The 23299-nt window shown below is 42.1% G+C and overlaps 2 protein-coding genes across 4 annotated transcripts in view; one reads left to right on the plus strand and one right to left on the minus strand.

The window, feature by feature from the left end:
* The window catches only part of cntnap2a (contactin associated protein 2a), a 766983-nt gene extending 753736 nt beyond the window's left edge, over positions 1-13247 (plus strand). For all 3 annotated transcript variants that reach the window (XM_061965507.1, XM_061965508.1, XM_061965509.1), the window contains 2 exons: positions 459-530; positions 10457-13247. In XM_061965507.1, coding sequence (XP_061821491.1) covers positions 459-530; positions 10457-10656 — 272 coding nt within the window. In that variant the 3' untranslated portion in view covers positions 10657-13247. The remainder of the gene's footprint in view (positions 1-458; positions 531-10456) is intronic.
* A 920-nt stretch (positions 13248-14167) lies between these two features.
* Positions 14168-22917, minus strand: LOC133609678 (lipocalin-like). Its single transcript, XM_061965506.2, has 6 exons — positions 22750-22917; positions 22546-22685; positions 22352-22431; positions 17021-17134; positions 14466-14567; positions 14168-14385 (listed from the first exon to the last, which is right to left on the minus strand). The coding sequence occupies exons 1-6, from the start codon at positions 22843-22845 to the stop codon at positions 14366-14368; spliced, it is 552 nt and encodes a 183-aa protein (XP_061821490.1). The 5' UTR covers positions 22846-22917; the 3' UTR covers positions 14168-14365.
* Positions 22918-23299: the final 382 nt, after the last annotated feature.

Here is a 23299-nt window from a genome sequence, read left to right on the forward strand (position 1 = left end):
AAAATCAAAAACAAATAATTTTAAGAAAATAAAATACATATGTTGTGTACGTGCTGTGAAAATTCAATCTAGTTATATTATCCTCTCTCTTATTAATTATTATTAATATTTATTATTAATATTATATCTGCTTACTTTCTGCTGCAATGTGGTTCCATATGAGCTTCTTAAACTTTACTTAGCAATTATTTCTTGGTGTTGTTTAAAGCTTGCTTAGCGATTAGCTTCGGTATTAGCATGCCCGCTCCTATTTTGTTCTCGGTGTGTAACATGTTTAGCCTTCTCCTCCAGTGATAATAGAGCTTGATAATGATACTAAGAAATGCAGTTTATTTTCTATATGGGAGTCATTATTATCCACACTGTCAATTAGCTGCGAGCTGGTCAGCCGGGGGACTAAAACCTAAGCTCCTTAACTTTCATAAACCACTTCTATTTTTTGTTGTTTTCCCCCTCAGATGCAGAATTCCCCTTTAACGAGGAGCGAGTCATCCCTGATGGAGTCAACAGAGACTCAGCCATCATTGGAGGTAATTAAAGTCTGCTTTATAGCAAGGACGTCCAAACTTTAATTACGTTCATCTTCTTTAGCATTTTAAAGAAATCGGCTTTCGTACGATTCAGTTTTTCTGACCTTTTTTAACAGATTAGTAACGAAAACTGAAGATAGACAAAAAGAGTCTTCACATGAGCTTTTTGTTCTAGCTAACAAAGCAAAATTGACCCGTATATAAGACAACCATTAGTATAAGACCACTTTTCTTTTTCAGGACCCATTTTAGATTTGTTGAGTATCATTTTGTACGTTTAGCATTTGAACTCTTATGTTGTTGTGTGCTAACTTTGAGACACTTTTTTTCCAACGGGTCTCTGCATCTCTCGTGTTCACTAGTGTGTGTGTGAGTGACAGGAAGAAAAGCTCTGACTCTTAATTTAGATAGGTTATCTGTTGGTTTGCATGAATAAATCCTCTAGAGCAGGGGTGTCAAACTCAAATACAGAGTGGGCCAAAATTTAAAACTGAACAAAGCTGCAGGCCAAGGTTGAACAAATTAACCTTTAACGTACTCTACGAGCTATCGTCACGTCCGCTTTTCATCCATTCTAACATCGTTCAGACCCAGTCACAAGAAATGTGCGGCTTCTGTATGCACACACGAGCGAATGCAACGCATACTTCATCAATAGCGATACAGGTTACACTGAGGGTGCCAGTATAAAAAACTTTAACACTGTTAGAAATATACGCCACACTGTGAATCCACACCAAACAAGAATGACAAACACATTTCGGAAGAACATCCGCACCGTAACACAACATAAACGCAACAGAACAAATACCCAGAATCTTTTGCAGCACTAACTCTTTCGGGACGCTACAAAATACACCCCCGCTACCACCAAACCCCCCCCCCCACACACACACCTTGTAGCGTCCTGGAAGAGTTAGTGCTGCAAAGGGTTCTGGTTTGGTGTGGATTCACAGTGTGGCGTATATTTCTAACAGTGTTAAAGTTTTTTATTTGGCTACCCTCAGTGTAACCTGTATCGCTGTTGATGAAGTATGCGTTGCATTCTAATGTGTGTGCGTGCAGAAGCCGCTCATGTTATGTGACTGGGCCAGCAGTCGTTTGGCTGGCTGGCTGGCGGGCGGGCTGGCTGGCGGGCTGGCTGGCGTTTGGAAGACTCCCGGGCGGATCAGCGGGCAAGCTTTAGTGTTAATTTGATATCGCCTCAAATTTGGCCCACGGGCCAGAGTTTGACACCCATGCTCTAGAGCACCTGTGTCAAATTCAAGGACCGGGGTCCAGATCTTCATTTAATGTGGCCCGCCGCAACATTTAAGTGGCTTCCCGCATCATTTAAAGTGGCTTGCTGCATCATTTAATGTGGACCAATGCATAATTTTAGTGGCTCGCTCGCCGCTTCCTTTAACTATCTCAGGTGTCGGCAACCCAAAACGTTAAAAGAGCCATATTGGACAAAAAATACAAAAAACAAATCAGTCTGGAGCCGCAAAAAATTAAAAGCCATATTTAAGTGTTATAATGAAGGCAACACATGACGTAAGTGTTTATATGAGCTATAATAGCCTACTATCAAAATGACTGTGTCGCAGGCTGAAGCAAATTTTCGTTGACAGAAATGTTGAAATTTTATATTTATTCTACACATTTTTACAACATTAGAAGTTATAGTAAATCAGAGGCTACTTAGAAGGTGACATAACTCCTGAACATTACTGGCTTTTAATGGCCAAAGGTATACATGTGTGTGTCCAAGTTAAAGGAAACGGCAGGCTGTCTTCTTTTAATAGATTTATTACAATCTTTGGCAAGCTAGGTAATGTTTGGCACACAAACAACTATCTGAAATGCAGACAATATTACATATAGATAATGTGTAATGAGACATGCACAATAAATTATATACAAAGAAGATAAAAGTAAAGGGTATTAAATGAGCTCAAATATACCTACAAATGAGGCATAATGATGCAATATGTACATACAGCTAGCCTAAATAGCATGTTAGCATTGATTAGCTTGCAGTCATGCACTGACCAAATATGCCTGATTAGCACTCCAACAAGTCAATAACATCAACAAAGTGCACCTTTGTGCATTCACGCACAGCATAAAACCTTTGGTGGACAAAGAAGGAGTGGAAGATTTTACATGTAAACAAACTGTTGCGTCACAGTCCACGCTAGGGTAAGTTCAAAAACCGCCAAAATTAGTAGGACAAAACGATATTCACCAAATACTCTCATCAGTGAAGCATACACACAAACATATTAAACTGGCGGCTTTCTAACAATTGGGAAGGTTTGTGTCATGTTTGTCCTCAAACAAAAAACATACTAAAACTAAAAAAATATTTTTCCCCCATCTTTTTCCATTTTCAATCCTTTTTTAAAAATGCTCTAGGGAGCCACTAGCGCAACACTAAAGAGTCGCATGCGCAGGTTGCTGACCCTCGAACTAGCTCGTCACAATATTTACTGTGAGTTGGCCCACTACGTCATTTTATGTGATGCGTCACATCGTTTGTGTTTTTTGACCTTTTTTTTTAGGTGGGGTAAATCAAAAATATACACCCAAATATCTACTGTTCAATTCTGCTTATTATGTCAACGCAAGTTATCCACCAATCTGTTAGTGAAAAATATAATAATCAAAAACAGTTGTCTATGCAGATTGTGTAACAAGGCTATTATACATTTCACTGTTAGAAGCTGGCCCCCTAAGGACAGCTATAACTGTAAAAGTGGCCCCTCAATAAAATTGAGTTTGACACCCCTGCTCTAGAGCACAGGTGGTAAACTTTTTTTTATTATTGTGGGCCACAACACAGTTCTGGCTGCCCTCAGAGGGCCGCTGGTAACCGTGAATATACATGAATATTAAATGTATTTTTTTAGGTAAAATTTGATGGATAACTTGCTTTCAAATTATAAGTAAAGCACATATTTAAGTATTTATTCTAATCTAAACATTTTTTTTTATATTATTGCATTATTAGATTTTTAAAAAATAGGTTTAAAAGATTTGTAATTTCATGGAGTACATACATTTTGTATGTCAAAATTGAAAGAGGGAATATATTTAGTAGAAAGATAAAGTACTTCAAAGTTTTCATTGCAGTTATGGCCACCTTCAGAAGGCGGCTTTGTTTGTTTTGGGCGGTATTCCCCAAGGTTCCATTTTAGGTCCTCTTTTTTTCATCATTTATGCTCTTCAACTGGTGGCCCGCCAGTTCAGTTAAAAAAACTTGAGACTCACATTTTTGCCGCAGATTCTTAAAAACACCAGAGTGCTGTCATAGAGATGGCGAGCTTTTTTGCAGAAGGTCCTTAAAAACAGCAAAGCTCTCCTGTAACTCTGACAAAATAATCAGACCAAAATCAAATGTCTACTGCTGGTTCTCCGGATTATACAAAATAAGACTAATGCTGAAGGGAGAAGTCTGGGCTCCGGAGAATGTGCCCCCCAAAACTAGGTGATGTGGCCCACGATGAAAATGAGTTTGACACCCAGGGTTTAAGAATCAACTTTTTCTGACTTTTCACTCGGCTAAAAAAAATACAGTACCAGACTGGTGTCAATATTTCTTTTCAGCATAGTGCTCCTGTTATTAGTCGATCTTTGGCCAGCCACATAATCTTATGTGGCTGGCAAAAGCCTGGAATTAATTTGCGTCTTTTCTCACTAAATGTATGCAACTTTCCATTTTGACAAGAAAAAATACATGTACTATAAACAATTTCATATCTTTCAAACTTGATTTATGAAAAAAAGAATCAAAATCAGTACTTAAAAATCAGTTATCCATCAAATTGTGCACTGTAAAAATTATTTTTACGGTAAAAAACTGAATAGTTTAATCGCCAAAATTTTACCATGAATAAAAACAAACCTGTGCTAAAATATTTTTATATGCTAAAAAAAAAAACAAAAAAAAAAACAGTGCACATTTTACAGTAAAATTTTGGCAGGTTGCTTTTTTCACTGTAAAATCTACAGATTATTTTTATAATATAATATAATAATATTATCAGGCAATTTATATTTGTATATTATTCAGTGTTACAAGCTGCCGTCTGAGGGCAGCCATAACTGCCATGTGGCCCTTAATTAAAAAGGAGTCTTTTGGGGTGTTTTTTATTTGCAGATGGTCTCTAAAAAACAGCAGAGTGCACCTGTCATATAGAGGATCTTTGTGTTTTTTTTTTTATTATTAGCAGATAGTTTCTTTAAAAAAAAAATCGTTGTGTTCCTGTCATTTAGAACATCCATCCATCCATTTTCTACCGGTTGTCCCGTTCGAGGTTGCGGGGGGTGCTGGACAGTGATTCTGAAACTGTAGTGGTACGCCATAGAATCACTTAATTAAATATTCAAACAGAGTGTTACTGTTCAAATTGTGTGTAATATTACAGTGGCCAAAAATATTAAATATACTTGGTAAATAAAACCTCTGCCTTGTTTTAATGAATATTCAGGCCGACTAAGCTACTGTATTTTAATGTTGGTCATTATGGCGGTACTTGGTGAAAAAACTTTGAGAACCACTGATTTAGAGGATCTTTTCAGTGTGCTTCTATATTGCTTGATAAAGCGTAATGTGTCAAATTGTATTTTTAGAATTTATGCAAATTCCACCTAAGATCAGGGTTGCCGAATGGGAAAATTACAAATTATTGTACCAGAACTCTAAAATTATTGTATTTTGAGAAAAAATGTTATTATTATAATTACCCAATTTATTATTTAATAAACTAACAGTACTGGTGGAGAACATCCTGTTTGTGTTTGCTAATAGTCGCATATCCACGGGTCAAAATATTGTACATTGTGGGAAATGATCATACAAAACCCAACATCAGTGATGTTGGCACGTTGTGTGATTTGTAAATAAAAACAGAATACAATGATTTGCAAATGTTTTTCAACTTATATTCAATTGAATAGACTGCAAAAACAACATATTGAATGTTCGAACTGAAAAACTAAATTTTTTCCTGCAAATAATCATTAACTTAGAATTTAATGGCAACACGTTGCAAAACAGTTGGCACAGGGGCATTTTTACCACTGTGTTGAATGGCCTTTCCTTTTAACAACACTCAGTAAACATCCACAGTTTCCAAAAACATTTTCAAATATGGACTTGTCAGACCACAGAACTCCTTTCCACTTTGCATGAGTCCATCTTAGATGAACTCGGGCCCAGCGAAGCCGGCGGCGTTTCTGGGTGTTTTTGATAAATGGCTTTGACTTTGCATAGTAGTTTGAACTTGCACTTACAGATGTAGCGACGAACTGTAGTTACTGACAGTGTTTTTTTTTAAGTGTTCCTGAGCCCATGTGGTGATATCCTATACACACTGATGTCGCTTTGATGCAGTACCGCCTGAGGGATCGAAGGTCGGTAATATCATCGCTTACGTGCAGTGATTTCTCCAGATTCTCTGAACCTTTTTGTCAAGACTTGGACTGTGGAGTTTTTGTTTTCCCAAGATGCAAAAGGATTTGGATCGGACATGGCTTGAAGGTAAATACATATTTAATAATATAACTATAAAGAAAGGATCAAACAAAAAGCGCGCACAGGGGCGGAGGTACAAAACTTGACTAATGAAAACAAAAGACTTGCACGGGGGCAAAAAACTATGAACAATAAAAAAACACTAACTGTGGCAATAATAAACAAACTTACTTGGTATGGACATGAAGTGCGCAGACGTGGACAGAGTGTGACAGGGGGCATAAATGCGAGGATAGCAGGGTGAGAAAGGCTATGACTCCAGGACGAACAACAGAAAATCAAAAGCTTAAATAACACAGACATGATTAACAACAGGTGCGTGACTCAAAACCGGTGCGTGACATGACAGGTGAAACTAATGGGTAACTATGGTGACAAGACAATGGAGTGAAAAGACAGAAACTAAACAAAACATGACTTAAAACAAAACATGATTACACAAACATGACAGAGCCCCTCCCTTAAGGACAGATACCAGATGTCCATAAAAATTAACAAGAGTCATGGGAGGGCGGGAGGGGGACATGGCGGTGGGTCGCCAGACCACGTGTCCCCGTATCCACCGGGGCAGAGTTAGGTGGCGGCGGCGAGTGGAACGCCGCTGCAGCAGGCGAGGCGGGCGCCCAGGGATTGGCCACATACGTGGCCAACTGGGAGGTGGGCGCACTTGGCGTGGCGGGCGACCAGGTAGCGGCCATATCCGTGGCCGACGAGGAGGCAGGCGCGTCGTCAACTTGGCAGGCGTGGCAGCTCGGCGTGGCAAGTCAGGCGGCGAAGCTCGGCGTGACGCGTCCAGCGGCGAAGCTCGGCGTGGGTCTTGGTCTTGGTGTGGGTCTTGGTCTTGGCATGGCGAGTCTTGGTCTTGGCATGGCGAGTCTTGGTCTTGGCATGGCGAGTCTTGGTCTTGGCATGGCGAGTCTTGGTCTTGGCATGGCGAGTCTTGGTCTTGGCATGGCGAGTCTTGGTCTTGGTCTTGGTCTTGGTCTTGGTTTGGCGGGTCTTGGTCTTGGTCTTGGCATGGCGTGTCTTGGTCTTGGCATGGCGTGTCTTGGTCTTGGTCTTGGCATGGCGGGTCTTGGTCTTGGTCTTGGCATGGCGGGTCTTGGCGTCGTGAAGCTGCGACTGGCGGCACTTGGCGTCGTGGAGCTGCGACTGGCGGCACTTGGCGTCGTGGAGCTGCGACTGGCGGGACTTGGCGTCGTGGAGCTGCGACTGGCGGCACTTGGCGTCGTGGAGCTGCGACTGGCGGCACTTGGCGTCGTGGAGCTGCGACTGGCGGCACTTGGCGTCGTGGAGCTGCGACTGGCGGCACTTGGCGTGGAGGGTCTTGGCGTGGAGGGTCTTGGTCTTGGGCTTGGCGTGGAGGGTCTTGGTCTTGGACTTGTTGAGCTGGTACCGGAGCTTGGTGTCGTGGAGCTGGTACCGGAGCTTGGCGTCTTGGAGCTGGTACCGGAGCTTGGCGTCGTGGAGCTGGTACCGGAGCTTGGCGTCGTGGAGCTGGTACCGGAGCTTGGCGTCGTGGAGCTGGTACCGGAGCTTGGCGTCGTGGAGCTGGTACCGGAGCTTGGCGTCATGGAGCTGGTACCGGAGCTTGGCGTCGTGGAGCTACTGGTGCAGGTGGAGGTGGTCTAGCTGGGGGCTGTGGCTTGGCGGGTTGGTAGACTGGTGAGGGCGGTCGTGCTGGAGGCTGTGGCTTGGCATGGTGATGCCGAGCCACCCCACCAACACAGCTCCCGACCCCAGCCCCCCCCTCAAGGGGCGGATACCAGACGCGCTCCCTGCGGTCTGGAACTCTCTGTAGGGGTGGGCGGAGGAGGGCAGAAACTTCCCCATTAAATTGTCCAAATTGTCTTTTTTGTACCTGTGTTTTTGTGGGTGAAAAAAAATTTTTTTGTGACTTGGGCGTGACTTGAGTCCTGGGGGGCGGGGCATGAAATTTGGGTGGCTTGTCTTGACCGGATCTAATGTTCAAAATTATATTTTGGTAGTGTTGAATCATGGTCATGGGATTGGAGTCTTTTGCTGGAGGTGAGTGATCAAAAGAAAAAGAGTTGAAAAAAAAATCCTGGTCTGTGACGTCATTTTGGAGCTGCGGAGCTGGCAGCAACCTGCTTCCGCCCGGAGTGGGAGGAGCCTGCGGGAGCGCTGCGTGCGGTCTGCTCGCCTTCCCTGACGTCCTCGGTCTGGAGCGGCGCTTCCGGGATTGCGGTGACGCAGCCTCGTCCTCGGACCAAATGGAACTAATGGGAATAAGCTTCTCATTTGGCCCCCACGTCAGGTCTCGCTCCGCCATGGCTCCTAACGACTCCCAACTTCCTTGTTCGACCAAATTATTTGCGGGAAAGCGATTAGCTGGAGTCATAATGTCAAGACTTGGACTGTGGAGTTTTTGTTTTCCCAAGATGCAAAAGGATTTGGATCGGACATGGCTTGAAGGTAAATACATATTTAATAATATAACTATAAAGAAAGGATCAAACAAAAAGCGCGCACAGGGGCGGAGGTACAAAACTTGACTAATGAAAACAAAAGACTTGCACGGGGGCAAAAAACTATGAACAATAAAAAAACACTAACTGTGGCAATAATAAACAAACTTACTTGGTATGGACATGAAGTGCGCAGACGTGGACAGAGTGTGACAGGGGGCATAAATGCGAGGATAGCAGGGTGAGAAAGGCTATGACTCCAGGACGAACAACAGAAAATCAAAAGCTTAAATAACACAGACATGATTAACAACAGGTGCGTGACTCAAAACCGGTGCGTGACATGACAGGTGAAACTAATGGGTAACTATGGTGACAAGACAATGGAGTGAAAAGACAGAAACTAAACAAAACATGACTTAAAACAAAACATGATTACACAAACATGACACTTTTGATGATATTACGGACGGTAGATTGTGAAATCCATAAATTCCTTGCAATAGATCGTTGAGAAATGCTTTTCTTAAACTGTTAGACAATTTGCTCACGCATTTGTTGACAAAGTGGTGACCCTCGCTCCATCCTTGTTTGTGAATGACTGAGCATTTCATGGAAGCTGCTTTTATACCCAATCATGGCACCCACCTGTTCCCAATTAGCCTGTTCACCTGTGGGATGTTCCAAATAAGTGTTTGATGAGCATTCCTCAACTTTCTCAATCTTTTTTGCCACTTGTGCCAGCTTTTTTGAAACACGTTGCAGGCATCAAATTCCAAAGGAGCTAATATTTGCAAAAAATAACAACGTTTTCCAGTTCGAACGTTAAGTATCTCGTCTTTGCAGTCTATTCAATTGAATTCAGGTTGAAAAGGATTTGCAAATCATTGTATTCTGTTTTTATTTACGATTTACACAACGTGCCAACTTCACTGGTTTTGGGTTTTGGCATACTTGCCAACCTTGAGACCTCCGATTTCGGGATTGTGGGGGAGGGGTGTGGTTGGGGGCGTGGTTAAGAGGGGAGGAGTATATTTACAGCTAGAATTCACCAAGTCAAGTATTTCATATATATATATACATGTATATAAGAAATACTTGACTTTCAGTGAATTATATATATATATATATATATATATATATATATATATATATATATATATATATATATATATATATATATATATATATATATACATATATATATATATATATATATTTTATTATATATATATATATATATATATATATATATATATATATATATATATATATAAAAATAAGAGAAATACTTGAATTTCAGTGTTCATTTATTTACACATATACACACACTTAACATTCATCTACTCATTGTTGAGTTAAGGGTTGAATTGTCCATCTTTGTTCTATTCTCTGTCACTATTTTTCTAACCATGCTGAACACCCTCTCTGATGATGCATTCTGCTTCGTCTCCTTGTTGTGTGCACAGTTGTGCACTGCACTCTCTAAAAGCCGTAGATGTTATTGTCACATATGCATGTACAGTAGATGGCAGTATTGTCCTGTTTAAGAGTGTCACAACATTGATGTTTACGGCAGACGAACTGCTTTACGGTAGACGAAAACGTGACTGCTGTTGTTGTGTGTTGTTGCCGCGCTGGGAGGACGTTAATGAAACTGCCTAACAATAAACCCACATAAGAAACCAAGAACTCGCCCTCGATCATTCTACAGTTATAACGTGATTAGGCAGGCACGCTGTTTATATTGTGGGAAAGCGTACGTGAAAACAGGCTGTTGACACGTCACTCAGGTCCGCATGAATTTCGGGAGATTTTCGGGAGAAAATTTGTCCCGGGAGGTTTTCGGGAGAGGCGCTGAATTTCGGGAGTCTCCCGGGAGGGTTGGCAAGTATGGGTTTTGGGTTTTGTATTTTTACGATAACTATCATATTTGTACAATAATGACTTTGACGTTTGTTCTTCTTCTCCGTCAGGGATCATTGCCGTGGTCATCTTCACCATCCTGTGCACGCTGGTGTTCCTGATCCGCTACATGTTCCGCCACAAAGGCACCTACCACACCAACGAGGCCAAAAGCACCGCAGAGCCCGCCGGCGAGTCGGCAGACACGGCCATCATCGGCACGGACAACCCGGAGACCATCGAGGAGTCGAAGAAGGAGTGGTTCATCTAACTAGACTCTGAAACAGGAAGTGGACCGGAGAACCACACGTTGGCACCAAGATGGAGGTGGTGACTATGACTCCCAGGACAATAATCTCCCAAAGAGGGAGGGAGAGCGAAGTGTAAAAATGTGTTTTATATACATCTATATCCAGAGTACTAGAAAAGATGAAGGACTGACATGTAAATACTAACTGGCTTGTCCTTTGTATCGTGCTTTACAGATAATTCTATATACTGGCTCGCGTGATAGGGCAGAGTCTCCTTTTAATTTTTTTAACAAAAAAAAATGACGCCAAAACAACATATTGTTTTTATTTTGTCAAACATGATGTATAAGACATTTGCCAATGACAGTACAGTACATACAGTATGTATCAAATAGTTTTATGTTCTCATGCATTGTTGCTGTTCCTCCCAGCATGATGGAGTAGTCCGTGGATATAGCTCGACATGGCAACTGTCTGTTTTTTGATTTTATTCGGAACTTGAACCCACCAGTTGCCAAACAAACACGCAAGTCTTACATCTCAAATTGTGAGTGGTCTTTATTACGGAGAGGTGGCGAGTGACGTGTCAGCGCACCCTTGAAGCAATCAGTCAGAGGAAATTGAAATCTAAACTTAGATTTTCATTAAAAAAAAAGGTGAAGATAGGTCATAATTTGGCTTCTCTGGGAAATAAATTGTGCCTTGAAATTATTGAACCATTTGGCCTTGTGGTCCGAGACCAATTATTCAACTGGTGGACCGTTGGACAAATAATGTGACTTCATTTCTAAACTATACAGTATGTTCTTGAAAACAATATGTCCATCAAAACAATGCTCCTGTGGTTCTCAACCTTTTTATATACAAACATAGATATAATATTCTTTAAATCACTTTTTTTGCAGTATGTCTGTTAAACAGCACAGTAGTCCTATCACATAGCGGATCTTTGACTAGTGTTTCGTTAATTTACATACAGTCCCTAAAACAACAGAGTTGACCAGAGTTTTATTTTTACTTTCATATTAGGGACTAAAACAGCAGAGTGCTTCTGTTATGTAGAGACTCTTGGGCTGGTGGTTTTTTTATTAGCAGACAGTCCCGAAAGACAGCAGAGTGATCCTCTCTCATCTTTGACTAGTGTTGTTTTGTTGTATTTTTCATTTGAAGACAGTCCCTAAAGACAGCAGTGTGCTCTTGGCATATAAAGGACCTTTAACTCGTTTTTTTGTTTTGTTTTTTCAGAAAGTCCCTAAAAACAGCAGCTTGCTCTTGGCATACAGGGAATCTTTGAGTAGTGTTTTTTTTATTTTATTCGCAGATGGTCCCTGAAAACAGCATTGTTCCGGTCACATTGAGGATATTTACTGTAACTCATGTTTTTTAATTCATTTGCAGACCGTCCCTAAAACATCAGCTTTCTCTTGGCATTTGGAGGATCTTTGAGTAGTGTTTTTTACTTGCAGATGGTTCCTGAAAACAACAGAGTGCTGAATTTTGACTGCAAACAGACTTCTCCTGTTATATAGAGGATCTTTGACAAGTTTTTTTTTGTTTTGTTTTGTTTTTATTTTCAGATTGTCCCTAAAAAAAGCAGAATGCTCCTGGCACATAGAGGCTCTTTGACAAGTGTTTTTTTGTTTGTTTGTTTTCAGATGGTCCCTTAAAAAAACAGCCGAATGCTCCTGTCACACAGAGGATCTTTGACTCGTTTTTTTATTTTATTTGCTGACTGGCCGTAAAAACACAGTGCTCCTTTTATATAACGAGGACCTTTGATGAGTGTTTGTATTTATTTACAGACCATTCTTCAAACAACAGCGTGTTCCTGTTATAGACTAATGTTTTTTTTAACTGCAGACATTGCAGGGGAGGATCTTTGATCTTTGCAATCCTGTTATATAATGGATCTTTGAATAGCGTTTTACACTCGGTCCTTAAAGACTGCAGAGTGCTCCTCTCATATAATGGATCTTTGGCGAGCGTAGACGTAATGCTTCTGTTTTAATACAAGACTTCTGGACTTGACAACATTGGCCACTTAACGATAATGTACAAAATAGGAATACAAGTGAAACTGTGGCCCTCGGAACAATTCAGTTAAATAATCCTATTTCTTCATGAAATATCATACAATTTTACATTGGCTGGCACCCGCCCGCGACCCCGAAAGAGACAAGCGGTAGAAAATGGATGGATGGATGGATGGATGATTTTCTTGGTGCTGAATCACAATTTGTGTGTGAAGCATGAAGGCTGTGTGTCCTGTAAACCAGCACCTCAGCACACAAGCTGCATTATTACATATTTCTTCCCCTGTTTTGTGTTTTTTTCTGCATTTTCCAGCTGCCAAAAACTTTCCTTTAGATGTTTATGTGATCAAATTGTTGCCTAATTTGACACGGGAACTAATTCTGCCTTCTCCTCGGGCCTCAAACAAGACTTCAAATCCACAAAGGCAAACAAGTGACTTTCCTTTTTTCCATACTAGATGGTAAATAAAGTACATCTTCATGCTCCAACATGAGAAGGAGCTCCGGGTATTAAAAAAATCATAACCGAATGCTTTGATTTCTGTTGAGTTCAATAAAGAGTGTTTGGTCTTTAATAACTAGTGTGTGTCTGCATGAAAACGCAAAAAATAAAAAGAGCAAAACAAAAACAAAATGATTTGCCTAAAACAAGTAAAGTGGCATTTTAGCATATTTTGAGTTGAATAAATATATTTCCAAATATTACACTCGATAAACAATATATTATAATGTAGAAAGTGTCTGGTAACAAACAAAAATTAAAAAAAATTACCTTGATTTCAATTAATGCCCCAATTAATTTATATTATCATGCCTTAAAAACTGACTAAAGGTCCACAAAAACACGTTTTAAATTTTTTTTTTTTTTTTAAAGTAGGACTTGTGAAAAATGTAACCGTGTGAAAATAAACTGACATGTTTGATACATGTACATTATAAGACTAATCCCATATTTTTTATTTACCACTTATTTTGTCTTCAAACTATTTATAAATAAATAAAATATAAAATAAAAACTTTCTGTAAGATATGTAATTCATTCATATTTTTATTACATATCAATTTTCCAAGGTTTCACATTTAATTTGTTTTATATTATATTCTAAGTTAATATTGTATGCCAAAAATAAAATATGTTAATATAAACTAATTAGTTGAAATGTGTTACCAATTAATACGCTCATAGATCACAAAGAGATTGTAGTTAAACTACTCTCAAAACATGTTATTAATTTATTTCATTACAAATAAGTCTCATTAAATGATTAAAATGACCTTAAAATGTATACATTTGGATATTAATCATACTGTTTTTATTTATGTACAATTAAATTAATGAATAGCTTTGAATATATATATATATATATATATATATATATATATATATATATATATATATATATATATATATATATATATATATTCAATAAAACTCATTCCTTCATGCAAATTTCTATTGAAAGGGAAGAAAAAGATTGGCTTTTTTTTTTTTTTTTTTTATTGCAGAAATTGCATTGAAAAATGACAAAACAAACCGTTTGAAAAAGTTACATTTCCATAACCGTTTGAAAGATTGCTTTGTTTCTCTGCAGTGTGTTGTGTTGTAAAGCAGTCGAATGAAGTCGTTAGTGTTTGTGTGTCAGGTGCAACACGAGCAGGTGGAAGTCGTCAAAAAAACGAGATGGAGGAAGTTTGATCAGGCCTCAGCACATTCAGCTACAAGAAGAAGAAGAAGAAGTCAGTCAATATAAGGTAACTAAAAGACATGAAAAAAAAAATAATTATGTTTTCCATACCAGCTTTGGGCAGAATTACAATGTTTTCAGGCAGGACTCCATTTCCTGAAGAAAAGTCTGTGAACTTCTGCTGATGAGCTGCACTCACATCAGTAGAACGACCTGAAAATGATCAAGTTCACTTGACTTGCTCAACACTAAAGACTGAATATTACCTCTTACAAGTTATGTCCTATTTCCTACGTCTTACATCCTTTACATTCTACATCCTTCAAATCTTGTGTCCTATGCCTTACTACCTACATCTTGCATTCATATGTTTTACATCCTATGTCCTACATCCTACTACCTATGTCATACATCATGCGCCCTACATCCTTTGTCCTGCATTCCTACATCGTACAGTATACAAACCCTGTTTCCATGTGAGTTGGGAAATTGTGTTAGATGTAAATATAAGCGGAATACAATGATTTGCAAATCCTTTTCAACCCATATTCAATTGAATGCACTACAAAGACAACAAATTTGATGTTCAAACTCATAAACTTTTTTTTTTTTTTGCAAATAATAATTAACTTAGCATTTCATGGCTGCAACACGTGCCAAAGTAGTTGGGAAAGGGCATGTTCACCACTGTGTTACATGGCCTTTCCTTTTAACAACACTCAGTAAACGTTTGGGAACTGAGGAGACACATTTTTTAAGCTTCTCAGGTGGAATTATTTCCCATTCTTGCTTGATGTACAGCTTAAGTTGTTCAACAGTCCGGGGGTCTCCGTTGTGGTATTTTAGGCTTCATAATGCGCCACACATTTTCAATAGGAAACAGGTCTGGACTACAGGCAGGCCAGTCTAGTACCCGCACTCTTTTACTATGAAGCCACGTTTATGTAACACGTGGCTTGGCATCGTCTTGCTGAAATAAGCAGGGGCGTCCATGGTAACGTTGTTTGGATGGCAACATATGTTGCTCCAAAACCTGTATGTACCTTTCAGCATTAATGGCGCCTTCACAGATGTGTAATTTACCCATGTCTTGGGCACTAATACACCCCCATACCATCACAGATGCTGGCTTTTCAACTTTGCGCCTTTTACAATCCGGATGGTTCTTTTCCGGAGGACACGACGTCCACAGTTTCCAAAAACAATTTGAAATGTGGACTCGTCAGACCACAGAACACTTTTCCATTTTGTATCAGTCCATCTTAGATGAGTTCAGGCCCAGCAAAGCCGACGGCGTTTCTGGGTGTTGTTGATAAACGGTTTTCGCCTTGCATAGGAGAGTTTTAACTTGCACTTACAGATGTAGCGACCAACTGTAGTTACTGACAGTGGGTTTCTGAAGTGTTACTGAGCCCATGTGGTGATATCCTGTACACACTGATGTCGCTTGTTGATGCAGTACAGCCTGAGGGATCGAAGGTCACTGGCTTAGCTGCTTACGTGCAGTGATTTCTCCAGATTCTCTGAACCCTTTGATGATATTACAGACCGTAGATGGTGAAATACCTAAATTCCTTCCAATAGCTGGTTGAGAAAGGTTTTTCTCGAACTGTTCAACAATTTGCTCACGCATTTGTTGACAAAGTGGTGACCCTCGCCCCATCCTTGTTTGTGAATGACTGAGCATTTCATGGAATCTACTTTTATACCCAATCATGGCACCCACCTGTTCCCAATTTGCCTGTTGACCTGTGGGATGTTCCAAATAAGTGTTTGATGAGCATTCCTCAACTTTATCAGTATTTATTGCCAACTTTCCCAACTTCTTTGTCACGTGTTGCTGGCATCAAATTCTAAAGTTAATGATTATTTGCAAAAAAAAAATGTTTATCAGTTTGAACATCAAATATGTTGTCTTTGTAGCATATTCAACTGAATATGGGTTGAAAAGATGATTTGCAAATCATTGTATTCTGTTTATATTTACATCTAACACAATTTCCCAACTCATATGGAAACGGGGTTTATATATATATATATATATATATATATATATATATATATATATATATACACTTTTTTCAACCCAATGCAGCCCCCGAGTCAAAAAGTTTGGGGACCCCTATCTTACATCCATGTCATATTGTATGTCCTACATCCTACGTCTTACATCATATATCCTGCGTCTTAGTTCCTATGTCCTACATCCTACACCCTGCATTCCTACATCCCTACGTCTTACATCCTTCACATCCTGCAGTCCACGTCATACATCCTACTTCATACACCCTACATCCTGTGTCCTTTAACCTACTTCACACATCCTAGATCTTACGTTTCACATCCTACATCCTACATCCTACAACCTGTGTCATATATTATGTGTCCTACAATCTAGGTCATACATCTTGCGACCTATGTGATACACCATGTGTCCTACATCCTTTCCATTCATTCCTGCATCTGGAGTTCATTCGCATCCTACGTCCTACATCCGACATATACCTCCTACGTCTTCTGTCCTTCACATCCTAAATTCCTTTGTCCGACATCCTACATTCCAACGTTCTACACTCCTACGTCTTACATCCTACGGTCTGCGCCCTACATCTTAAATCCTTCACCCTACGTCCTACATATTCCTGCGTGGTTTCGAGGTGACTTACTGTAAAGCTCGTCGACAACTTCGGACACACCGTCCTTTGTCTTGATGTTGTGGATCAGAGCGAAGTCGTCATAGATGATGTCAACGATCGTTATGTCGTTGTTGTTGTTCCAAACTTGTAAACAAAAAATAAAATCTCACCTAGTAGACACAATATTGAACATCCATGCAGTGTCCATAAATATGTTGAACTGAGTTAAAACTCTCCAAAATGTGGACTTCCCAGTCACTGCAAATAATTTGCCACTTGCCATGATTTAAAATGTCCCATCCATCCATCCATTTTCTACCGCTTGTCCCTTTTGGGGTCGCGGGGGGTGCTGGAGTCTATCTCAGCTGCATTTGGGCGGAAGGTGGTGTACACCCTGGACAAGTCACCACCTCATCATTCCTGGATATTTCCCTCGTTTAAAATGTATTCACTTATTTTTAGTCATTGACTTTACAGCATAATTCTAATTTTAGCATGAATGATTATATTATGTTTATTCTAGTTAAAAAAAACATTACAATCTATTCAAATAAGATAATTTGCTTTTCCCAACATAAAATTATTTTTTAAATATCCTGCAACATCCCGAGGATGCTTAATTTAGGAATTGCAAGTTGAAAAATGCTTTTGTTTTCAGAATAAAATATTTATTTCTATGTTGAAAGTCCTGCTTATTTCTTGATATACAAGTTTTAATTTAGGATGTCTTATCAAGTAACATCAAATAGCTGCATGGACAGATCATTTCACTAGTTTTTACTATTTTTTTCCTAGTATTTATTCGTTTTATCTCATAATGTGTCATCAGTGGTCGAGTTTCAGTCCACATGTTAATTTTCATAATTTTAATGAATATACCGCTAACTTAGATTGTAGTACTTTAGCAAATCGGTCTAACACAGGTGTGTCAAAGTCAAGGCCCGCGGGCCAGATCCGGCCCGTGAATGAACGATCTATGGCCTCTGGGATAATAGTATTAGAATCGGCCCACAGGCCACAGTCGCCTGTTGCTGTTTTGCACGCACCAATATGGGACCCCATCAAGTCATAAAAATGGGGTTCAACAGTAAACTTTTGGGGTCCCACTTTTTTGTAAGCGTTTTGAAAACAAATGATAAATGTATGCATTATCCTTTTATATGTCACGTTCTATATTGTGTTTTGGAAAAGGTTGTTATAAACGTTACTTCATTCATTAAAAATAATAATACAAAAGAAAACATATTTTTATGCATATGTAAATGTATTCAGTTATAAACATTCATTCACTTTCTTCTTTCTTTCCTTGGATTCAAACTTTACCGCTGCGGGTAGTATTTTTATTGTTAAATTTTCAGAATGTGTTTGTTCCCTTTTTGGCCAAAGTAAGACAAAGAAAAAATCTGAAGTTGTCTTTATTTTTTAGTTTTAATGCTATGATTTTAATAGTCCGGCCCACGTGTGCACAGATTTTACTCCATGTGGCCCCTGAGCTAAAAATGAGTTTGACACCCCTGGTCTAACAGATAAGTTCCTGGGGTTATTAAAGGAAATAATAATACAACGACTCCTCTCTGAGCTGCCACCTTACCGTGGTAGAGGAGTTTGCGTGTCCCAATGATCGTAGGAGCAATGTTGGTAGGGTCTCCCAAGACAAACTGGTCCTAGGTGAGGGATCAGACAAAGAGCAGCTCGAAGACCTCCATGATGAATAAAAATAAAGGACCCAGATTTCCCTCGCCCGGACGCGGGTCACCGGGGCCCCCCTCTGGAGCCAAGCCCGGAGGTGGGGCACGATGGCGAGCGCCTGGTGGCTGGGCCTGTACCCATGGGGCCCGGCCGGGCACAGCCCGAAGAGGCAACGTGGGTCCCCCTCCAATGGGCTCACCACCCATAGCAGGGGCCATAGAGGTCGGGTGCAGTGTGAGCTGGGCGGGAGCCGAGGGCAGGGCACTTGGCGGTCCGATCCTCGGCTACAGAAGCTAGCTCTTGGGACGTGGAACGTCACCTCGCTGGGGGGGAAGGAGCCTGAGCTAGTGCGCGAGGTCGAGAAGTTCCGGCTAGATATAGTCGGACTCACTTTGACGCACAGCAAGGGCTCTGGAACCAGTTCTCTCGAGAGGGGCTGGACTCTCTTCCACTCTGGCGTTGCCGGCAATGAGAGGCGACGGGCTGGGGTGGAAATTCTTGTTGCCCCCCGGCTCAGAGCCTGCACATTGGAGTTCAACCCGGTGGACGAGAGGGTAGCTTCCCTCCGCCTTCGGGTGGGGGGACGGGTCCTGACTGTGGTTTGCGCTTACGCGCCTAACGGCAGCTCAGAGTACCCACCCTTTTTGGATTCGCTCGAGGGAGTACTTGAGAGTGCTCCCCCGGGTGATTCCCTCGTTCTACTGGGGGACTTCAATGCTCATGTTGGCAGCGACAGTGAAACCTGGAGAGGCGTGATTGGGAAGAATGGCCGCCCGGATCTGAACCCGAGTGGTGTTTTGTTATTGGACTTTTGTGCCCGTCACAGATTGTACATACTGAACACCATGTTCGAACATAAGGGTGTCCATATGTGCACTTGGCACCAGGACACCCTAGGCCGCAGTTCCATGATCGACTTTGTAGTTGTGTCATCGGGTTTGCGGCCTCATGTTTTGGACACTCGGGTGAAGAGAAGGGCGGAGCTTTCAACCGATCACCACCTGGTGGTGAGTTGGCTGCGATGGTGGGGGAGAATGCCGGACAGACCTGGCAGGCGCAAATGCATTGTGAGGGTTTGCTGGGAACGTCTGGCAGAGTCTCCTGTCAGAGAGAGTTTCAATTCCCACCTCCGGAAGAACTTTGAACATGTCACGAGGGAGGTGCTGGACATTGAGTCCGAGTGGACCATGTTTCGCTCCTCTATTGTCGAGGCGGCTGATTGGAGCTGTGGCCGCAAGGTAGTTGGTGCCTGTCGTGGCGGTAATCCTAGAACCCGTTGGTGGACACCGGCGGTGAGGGATGCCGTCAAGCTGAAGAAGGAGTCCTATCGGGTTCTTTTGGCTCATAGGACTCCCGAGGCAGCGGACAGGTACCGAGAGGCCAAGCGGTGTGCGGCTTCAGCAGTTGCGGAGGCAAAAACTCGGACATGGGAGGAGTTCGGTGAGGCCATGGAAAACGACTTCCGGACGGCTTCGAAGGGATTCTGGACCACCATCCGCCGCCTCAGGAAGGGGAAGCAGTGCAATATCAACACCGTGTATGGTGAGGATGGTGTTCTGCTGACCTCGACTGCGGATGTTGTGGATCGGTGGAGGGAATACTTCGAAGACCTCCTCAATCCCACCAACACGTCTTCCTATGAGGAAGCAGTGCCTGGGGAATCTGTGGTGGGCTCTTCTATTTCTGGGGCTGAGGTTGCTGAGGTAGTTAAAAAGCTCCTCGGTGGCAAGGCCTCGGGGGTGGATGAGACCCGCCCGGAGTTCCTTAAGGCTCTGGATGCTGTGGGGCTGTCTTGGTTGACAAGACTCTGCAGCATCGCGTGGACATCGGGGGTGGTACCTCTGGATTGGCAGACCGGAGTGGTGGTTCCTCTCTTTAAGAAGGGGAACCGGAGGGTGTGTTCTAACTATCGTGGGATCACACTCCTCAGCCTTCCCGCTAAGGTCTATTCAGGTGTACTGGAGAGGAGGCTACGCCGGATAGTCGAACCTCGGATTCAGGAGGAACAGTGTGGTTTTCGTCCTGGTCGTGGAACTGTGGACCAGCTCTATACTCTCGGCAGGGTCCTTGAGGGTGCATGGGAGTTTGCCCAACCAGTCTACATGTGCTTTGTGGACTTGGAGAAGGCATTCGACTGTGTCCCTTGGGAAGTCCTGTGGGGAGTGCTCAGAGAGTATGGGGTATTGGACTGTCTGATTTTGGCGGTCCGCTCTCTGTATGATCAGTGTCAGAGCTTGGTCCGCATTGCCGGCAGTAAGTCGGACACGTTTCCAGTGAGGGTTAGACTCCGCCAAGGCTGCCCTTTGTCACCGATTCTGTTCACAACTTTTATGGACAGAATTTCTAGGCGCAGTCAAGGCGTTGAGGGGATCTGGTTTGGTGGCTGCAGGATTAGGTCTCTGCTTTTTGCAGATGATGTGGTCCTGATTGCTTCATCTGGCCAGGATCTTCAGCTCTTGCTGGATCGGTTCGCAGCCGAGTGTGAAGCGACTGGGATGAGAATCAGCACCTCCAAGTCCGAGTCCATGGTTCTCGCCCGGAAAAGGGTGGAATGCCATCTTCGGGTTGGGGAAGAGACCCTGCCCCAAGTGGAGGAGTTCAAGTACCTCGGAGTCTTGTTCACGAGTGAGGGAAGAGTGGATCGTGAGATCGACAGGCGGATCGGTGCGGCATCTTCAGTAATGCGGACGCTGTATCGATCCGTTGTGGTGAAGAAGGAGCTGAGCCGGAAGGCAAAGCTCTCAATTTACCGGTCGATCTACATTCCCATCCTCACCTATGTTCATGAGTTTTGGGTTATGACCGAAAGGACAAGATCACGGGTACAAGCGGCCGAAATGAGTTTCCTCCGCCGGGTGGCGGGGCTCTCCCTTAGAGATAGGGTGAGAAGCTCTGTCATCCGGGGAGAGCTCAAAGTAAAGCCGCTGCTCTTCCACATCAAGAGGAGCCAGATGAGGTGGTTCGGGCATCTGGTCAGGATGCCACCCGATCGCCTCCCTCGGGAGGTGTTTAGGGCACGTCCGACCGGTAGGAGGCCACGGGGAAGACCCAGGACACGTTGGGAAGACTATGTCTCCCGGCTGGCCTGGGAACGCCTCGGGATCCCCCGGGAGGAGCTGGACGAAGTGACTGGAGAGAGGGAAGTCTGGGCTTCCCTGCTTAGGCTGCTGCCCCCGCCACCCAACCTCAGATAAGCGGAAGAAGATGGATGGATGGATGGATGGATGGATAATACAACTAAATTAAAGTACAACTTCAGTAAACGGTTTATTATGGTAATACAAAATATATTGTTATTATGACTCAAATTTAATACAAAAATAAAATAATTAAAAACAATATTTTGGGGGCTGGGGGGCAATGCAAAGTTGACATAATCACAGCACTGGCCCAGATATAAGACAACCCTTCTTTTCTTAGACTTAATATTTTTAGGTCAAAGTGAGAAACCAAAAAAATTACTTTTTTTTTTTTTCATTTAACACTATTTTAATCTTTAGACCCGGAATAAAAAGCGACCCAGCCTGTCATTTCCCAACTTTTTAAAGAGAAAAATATTGCTTATTTCATATATTAGATAAATACAGTGTTATTATTATTTGTTTATTTTTTACAATACTGGTCGGTAAATTGTTGTCGTCAATTTTGCATCCTGCCGTCATGTCGACTTACCTTGACTGTGGAAGGTGAAGCGTCCAGGGGTGTCAGTTTTTTGAGCCAGATGAGTCATCCTCCAGCACGTGCCGTCGTCCCTTGAGAAGGCGGTCAATATTTACCACACCAAGAAGCACTTTTGCCACCATACTTACACACTGCATGCAGTGTTGCTTCTACTGGAACCTTGATTCTATCTATAAGGGACTCACTTGATGCTGGCGTAGTTGAGGTCCAAGTCTCCTCCATCGGTCGCCACAACCGTGGCGGTGCCCATCTTCATGTTGGCCTTGTGATTGACAAACCAAGGGGCGTTGGTGGCAATGCCAACCAGGTACCACTTTCCTGCCATCTGAGGTCAGGAGTAAATGCATGTCAAATACAGAAAAAAACGGTCATGTCTTTTGTTGCTTTACCCTCTGCAGATCGAAATTCTGAACGGGCACAATGTCGGCCAAAGCAGCCAGTGTGCACATGAGTGCGGCCAGCATCCTCACGAGTGTGTTCGCCATGGCGTCTCCTGGGTTGTGAGCTGCTCTTCTTGTGGAGAGGTGAGGAGTTAAAGCCTGTTGTCTTTTTATATCCCGCAGTGTCTCGCCCCCAAACCCCCGTTTGTCTCCTCTTCCTGCATTACAAAACTCTTTGGCAGTGCAAATCACTGCTGTTACACAAGTGGCGTGTGTGGAGGGGAGGGGAATATAAGGTTCTTTATTTTATCTACACACCCCCACATTTGAAATATTTGGGCCTGGGTTATCTAAACAAGTTGTTTTGCAAGAGTGCAAATGTGTTCCCCGCATGGTCCCAAAAACACACAATCATTCTCTATCGCTTTAAAAAACCTTCATTTTCAACTTTTACAACAAGGGTTTTGTACATTTTAAAGTGTGCATTTCCTCGTTTTTCCTTATTGCATATTGCATTGCTATACTGTGCTTTATGCCTGCCCAGCTATAAGTCTAGCTC

Source organism: Nerophis lumbriciformis, linkage group LG07 (assembly GCF_033978685.3).
Source record: "Nerophis lumbriciformis linkage group LG07, RoL_Nlum_v2.1, whole genome shotgun sequence".
Taxonomy (NCBI): domain Eukaryota; kingdom Metazoa; phylum Chordata; class Actinopteri; order Syngnathiformes; family Syngnathidae; genus Nerophis; species Nerophis lumbriciformis.